This window comes from Giraffa tippelskirchi, chromosome 3 (assembly GCF_054371585.1).
Source record: "Giraffa tippelskirchi isolate mGirTip1 chromosome 3, T2T-mGirTip1v1.2.pri, whole genome shotgun sequence".
In the NCBI taxonomy this organism is placed as follows: Eukaryota; Metazoa; Chordata; class Mammalia; order Artiodactyla; family Giraffidae; genus Giraffa; species Giraffa tippelskirchi.
The window spans coordinates 30,492,581-30,498,842 of record NC_137277.1 but is presented as its reverse complement, the minus strand read 5'-3'; the positions used below and the strand labels follow the sequence as shown (position 1 = coordinate 30,498,842).

At 43.9% G+C, this 6,262-nt stretch overlaps 1 protein-coding gene across 1 annotated transcript in view; it reads right to left on the bottom strand.

Moving 5' to 3' along the window:
* Nucleotides 1–1,290: 1,290 nt before the first annotated feature.
* Nucleotides 1,291–6,262, bottom strand: part of TEKT3 (tektin 3) — a 38,378-nt gene continuing 33,406 nt past the window's right edge. Inside the window, exon 8 of the mRNA XM_081583924.1 lies at nt 1,291–1,626. Within this exon, the coding sequence (XP_081440050.1) occupies nt 1,410–1,626 (217 nt within the window). The 3' untranslated portion in view covers nt 1,291–1,409. The remainder of the gene's footprint in view (nt 1,627–6,262) is intronic.

The window sequence follows — 6,262 nt, the reverse complement described above, 5'->3', positions numbered from 1 at the left end:
CCCCTTTGCCTACTTGTAACCACTAGTTTATTGTCCGTGAGTCTGCTTGTTTTATTAATTTCATTGTTTGTCTTATTTTTCAGAATCCACATATAAGTGATAACATAGTGAAATAAATCAGCCATAGAAAGACAAATATTCTGTTATCCCTTGTTTGTATTTTCTGACATTTCCACGAGTGGTATTTATTGTTTTTACAGACACTGAGGCAAGGTTTTAAAAAATGATGCTGTGTATTAACGGCTAATGGCAGAAACCCATTTGAATAAGGAAATGAGATTACCAATGAGCAGCAGCATCCGAAATGTTATTAATCATGTATTTAAATATAAGCATTATATATGATACATATCTGTAAGTAAACATAAACATTGCATATTACCTATATGTGCAAATAAATTTTATATGTACATATATTGTAATAGAAAAAGGATTGGAAACATGTACCATAAAATGCTAACAAGCTTCAGTGATTATTTCTGGGTGTTGTGAAAATAAGCAATTTTCAGGGGTTCTGTGTGTGTGGGTTCCCTATTTTCCAAAATAGATGTTCAGCAAATGTTTTTCATTTGTAATAAACAAAAAGTTTTTTAAAACAATACACAACCCCTGAGATAAGGCGGGATCTCCTACAATGTAAGTGATGTCCCGTTTACCAGTCCATCCAGCATCAGCACCTTTTTGTCACCTTTTTGGACCCCCCGCACTCACTCACAGGTGAGGTGAGCAAGTCCTGCTGATTCATTGTACCATGTTTGGCGTTTCTCCCCTCTTGGTTTCCACGGCCATCTCTCTAATTCAGACTTTCCTTGCCCAGTCATGGCTTTCTCAAGGACATGTCCCAGTCCAGAGATGTCCACTGTTTCCCCAACTGCTGGACATGGAGTTGAAACCCTCTCCCAACATTTCCTGGGGTCTCACTCATCCTATATCTTCATACACACCCTCCAATAGGAATCACAGCCAAACTGTCCCCTTACTGTTGTCCAAATGCACTCTCTGTCTTTCCAGCTTCCTTTTTGCTTGAAGGACCCGGACAACCACCTTCCCAGAAACCTTTCTCTTTCTCTCAAAGCCCACCTGCCAAGACAGGATCTCTGTCCCCACGGCCTCCGAGGAAATACACTTCTCCTTTACAGTCCATTCATGTTACACAGAATAACAGGAATAATACAAATAAGTGTTCTTACCTAGTCTGTTACATTGTATTTCTCTCGCCCAGAAGCCTAGTAAATCACAGAGAATGAACGTTTGGATGCAAAGAAAGGATTCTCCAAGACAGGACCCCAGTACGTGTCTATAAATACGATCCTTTAATAAGTGAACAGATCATCCCTCGCCTAAGTGCGTGCGCAGCGCCCTGGTCCCACCTGGTCCCGGGAGCGCCACATCTGGTCCGGGGAGAGCCCCTAGCAGAAGCCCACCAGGCGCAGGGTGCTGGGGAAGCTTCTGCGCATGCTCATGCACTTGTCCTGGTCGATGTACAGGGAGTTGGCCTTGACTGCCAGGTCGTGCTCCAGCGTGGCCTTGGTATGGGCCAGCGACTGCAGCGTGTCCTCCGCGTCCCTCAGGCGCTGCTGCAGGGTCTGGATGGTGTCGTCCACCTCGTACACCTCGTTCACCAGCCTGCGTGGGCAAGAGGTGCCCGTTAGGTTAGCAGAGGTCAGGCTGGTCATTAGCTCCACCGAGGGCGCGTAAGCTTACTGCATTCCCACGGATCACCCCCAACCTCAGAACTACTTCACGTCACACGGGAAACAGTATCGGTGTGCAGTTGCATGAGACCAGGAGCGCTCCTACGGTCCATAACCAGAATCCAAACGGCTGGGGGACACCAGCGAGTTTTCATGCTCGCATTGGTCATACACACACGCATATTGAACACTATATATTTTTTTAAAGGCCAACTTTTAAACATTTGATTTTCTTTTAAATAATAAAGACTTGGGGAAATCGAAACAGCTTAATTTTCATACATTGATGTTATCATTAAAAATGGTTTGCATAGTTAGGAAGAGGAGGGACACCGGATTGTATTCAGTGGCTAGAATTCAGCCCAATCTGTTAACTATAGGGGAGGAGTTAGTTAATGGGGCACTTCTCCAACTATGATGCCCCTCCCCCCACCAATGCCCCAGAGTTCCAGAGTAAACACCGAAATGTCAAAAACCCAAGAGAACACGAAAATGACAATGCATGAAATCAGCTACATGAGCCACGAAACAAGTTGCAGTTCTGATTGTGCTGCTGATGAAAAACATGACACATTTTCCTTAAGACTGAAAGGAAAAAAGGCATGATTTTATATTAAAAAAAATCTAGCATCTCCCTCTCAAATTATTTTAATCTATATTGTTTTCATTTTCATTTCTTTAATTATCAGTGAACCTTTTTTCAATGTCTATTGGGCATTTGCAATTCTGCAAAAACTACTTGGCAAATGTTTTCCCTAATTTGTTTTTGACTTTTAATTAGTTTATGATATTTTTGTTAAAAGTAAGATTTCAATTTTTAGTAAGCTGTCTTTCTTTTTCTTTGTGATTTCTTCTATTGTGTTTATATTTAGAAACATTTTCTCTTCCCAAAGAACAATTAACCAAGGACTCCTTTACAGTTGATCTGGCCAATAATATCCAAAGGATATGACCACATGGTCAATCAAGAGAAAGAATATGAAACAGGTTACAAAATGACAATAATAATGATAATTAATTTATTGACTGCATTAGTTTATGTGTATATATACACACATGCACGCTCAGTCACTCAGTTGTGTCTGACTCGGTGACTCCGTGAACTGTAGCCCACCAGGCTCCTCTGTCCATGGAATTTTTCAGGCAAGAATACTGGAGTGGGTTGCCATTTCCTCCTCCAGGGGATTTTCCCAACCCAGGGATCAGAACCACGTCTCCTGTGTCTCCTGTGTCTCCTGAATTGGCAGACAGATTCTTTACCACTGAGCCACCTGGGAAGCCAGTAGAAAACACCACTTCCAAATTCATCAAATTATGATCAGCAATTGAAAGCTGAAGTTTTTCTTATTTGGAGGTTCATTTATCAGGAGACTGGAGTGCATAAAATTAACTAAAATGTACCATAATCTGAAGAGTGACAGTGAACAAATAGGGATGGGGACATCCCTGGAGATAGAAAATGATCTCATGATCATGGAAAAATATTAGAGCATGTTTAAATCATTATACCAAGGCCATCTTATAGCTCCACAGAACTTTGCAACTGAAAAATAAATGTGAGAGGTCATCAAGCCAAGATTCCTTGTTTCACAGTTGAAGAAACTGAACCCCAGGGACTGATGAACTGCCCTCCCTGTAGGCACACAGCCATGTTTATACACAGCGTGGTCATCCAGGAAGATGGAAGGAAATCGGGGGCCTTGACAACCATAATAAAGATCTCGGTCCCATTTCCTGCCCGACCCACTCAGCACCCAGAAGCAGAGAGCAGGGAAGTTGGCCTCTGCGCTCTCTCCTACTCATGAATTTGAACAAAGTGAAGAGTTTGACACAGAAGGATAAAGGAATGATTTCTTCATTGTGTTAACTTGTGTGGAATAATATTATGTGAGAACAAGAGGAAATAACATCAATGTCTGATGATAACAGACACCATAGCTGGATGATGGGGTATTACACAGTCATACCTTTTATAAAAGAATTGTTCTTGCCTTGGGATTCCCTGGTAGCTCAGTGGGTAAAGAATCAGCTTGCAATGCAGGAGATGTGGGTTCTATCCCTGGGCCAGGAAGATTCCCTGGAAGAGGGCATGGCAACCCTTGTCTAGAAACCTATGGACAGAGGAGCCTGTCGGGCTACAGTCCGTGGGTTCCCAAACAGATGGACACAACTGAAGTGACTGAGCATGCATACACGTGGGGAAAGAGACTTAGAATATAATGTTGGTTGAAAACATTTGGCTATTTGGGAGCCTCCTGCAGCCCGCCCCAGGTTGGGGGGCACTGCAAAGCACCCCCAAAAGACTCATGGGGGAAATGACAAGCCTGTGCACACCCACACCATGGCTTCACCTCAGAACCTGACCTGTTTTCTTATGTTCCAATGGGGGAGGGGAGGAATTAAACTTTCGTGCCAAAGTTTCCTTTGGTCCAAAATCGGTAAACGCAGCATCTGAGAACAGAGCTAAAAGCATATTTTGTTGTTGCTGTTAAGCTCAAGCTGATTTTAAAAGTTAAGTTTCTTTTTTGAAGATCCCAGGGTTTACAGTACCGCTAGCAAAGAAAGAAGTCTTCAGAGAGACTGTTGGAGAGGGCTGGTGGTAGGATTTACGAGGGCCCATTGTTTATAATCACACCGGCCTGCTTCTCGTCTCGGATCCTTCACTGAACTGTTTTCACTGCTTCAAAAGGAACCCTGAACCTGAAGGTAGGGACGGAGCAGGATTATATGAGTCTTTACTCCTCCAAGCCAAATATGTTAGTCTAGTGGGAAATTTATCTGTGAGAGATCTTCTGAAGAAAGACACATTAAAATATCAATTTCTTAAAAGGAATACAATTTCTTAAAAAGATACTTAGAATGCATGCAACTAGCATCCTTGTTTTCCTATTGCTGAGTGAAGGCAGCTCAGAGGTATTACGCCTCCCTCAACTTGCACCATTACAAATACATTTTTCCTCCTCTTTCAAGGCCACGTTCCCCTCTCAGTTTCCTTATTTTTTTGGCAGATGGCAGAGAGCCATTCTGCTGGAACCACTCCTTCTGGGGGAAATCACAGAACTGAAAAACAGTTTGCATTCAAATACAAATAAAACTACCATCGTTTGAAAAAAAAAAAATCAAGATGAAGTACAGCAGAGCCTGGTCTGGCCTGCCACCAAGGATGCCAAGAATGTTTAGAATTGCTCTTGAAAGAACCCATTTAGAAAAACTTCAAATGCAAAGCAAAGTCTCGAAATGAAAACAGCACTTCTTCTCTGTCCCCACTCCCCTGAGTTCACGGTTCTTATGTTTTCTTCATCCAGACGGCCAAAGGCTGCTTTCAGAATGCTCGATTGAAAAAGAAAAATAATCCCCTCCCTCAATAATCATCCTCAATTCCATGGTTGTTTCTCTAGGCCCATATTTTTGGCAATGATATTTTAACAAGAAATCTTTATGGAAACAAAAGCAGGTTTTGTCCTGAACTTGGTAAAGGGGCAGAAGAAATAAGACACACGGTAGGGTCGCCAGGAAGTAAAGGAAAAAAAAAAAGCAAATTCTGTTCAGCCAGGAAGGGAGAGAAAAGAGGAAAACGCATTCAGCACCTTAGAAGTGGTTGTGAATGCCTCACTGTCTGATAACTGCAAAGTCAAATTTGACCATGACCCAAAACCCTTCCAGAAAGCAACCCTGTGCTGGTCTGATGGCAGCCTGGACAATTTCTCTCTCCTCACCTCTACTTTCGATGACTTTGCAGAAATTGTCAGAGTGTGAAACTGCAGCTCAGCTTTTCCTAATAATATTTGCATAAAACCACAATTCATGATCTAATCTAACTGGCCAAATGGGTGTGACCCCACTCACTACCAGGTTCCTGTAATAAACAGACACTTCCGACTGGCTGCCTCCGGAGTAGAGGCCCACTTATCCTCCAAGATGGGCTGTGTGTGAGTAGGGGTTCTGTGGAACCCACTTGGAGAAAGGTGGCCTGGGGGGTGGCCTCCTCCACAAGGATGGCCGAATGACAGCTCCACTGAGAGAAATGCAGCTGCTGCGGGAGATGAAAGCCAGTGGCATGTGGTCTAGAACCCGACTCTCAGCATCCAACACAGACAACACGCGTGCTGCCCGTGGAGGGGGCTCTGCAGTGATCCTTCCTCTGTGACCCTCAGGTTCATATTCTTCTCCAAGAGCCAGATGCAGCCTGTGCTTGGCTAGGCCATCCCACGGTGCATCAAGAAGCCAGAGGAGCTCAGGCCCAGGACGGGGGTTGCCAGAGGCCCTACCCAATGAAAGAGAAGCAGAAGCAAACCGCTAGGTTGGCTGAACGGAGCTCAGCAGCAGACAGACAATGATTCTAACTATGTCTCTTCTTCCCCCCAGCAGGTGCCAGCCAGGCCACATCACTCAACTCATGTCTGCCTCAGTTTCCTTATTGGTAAAGCGAAGATCATGCAGGAGGTAAAGTATGCAGGACAGTGCCCAGCACAGAATAAGATCAATAAATGACAATGGCTCTAGTGATTGCTGGGCTTCCCTGGTGGCTCAGACAGTAAAGAACCTGCCTGCAATGCAGGAGACCCGGG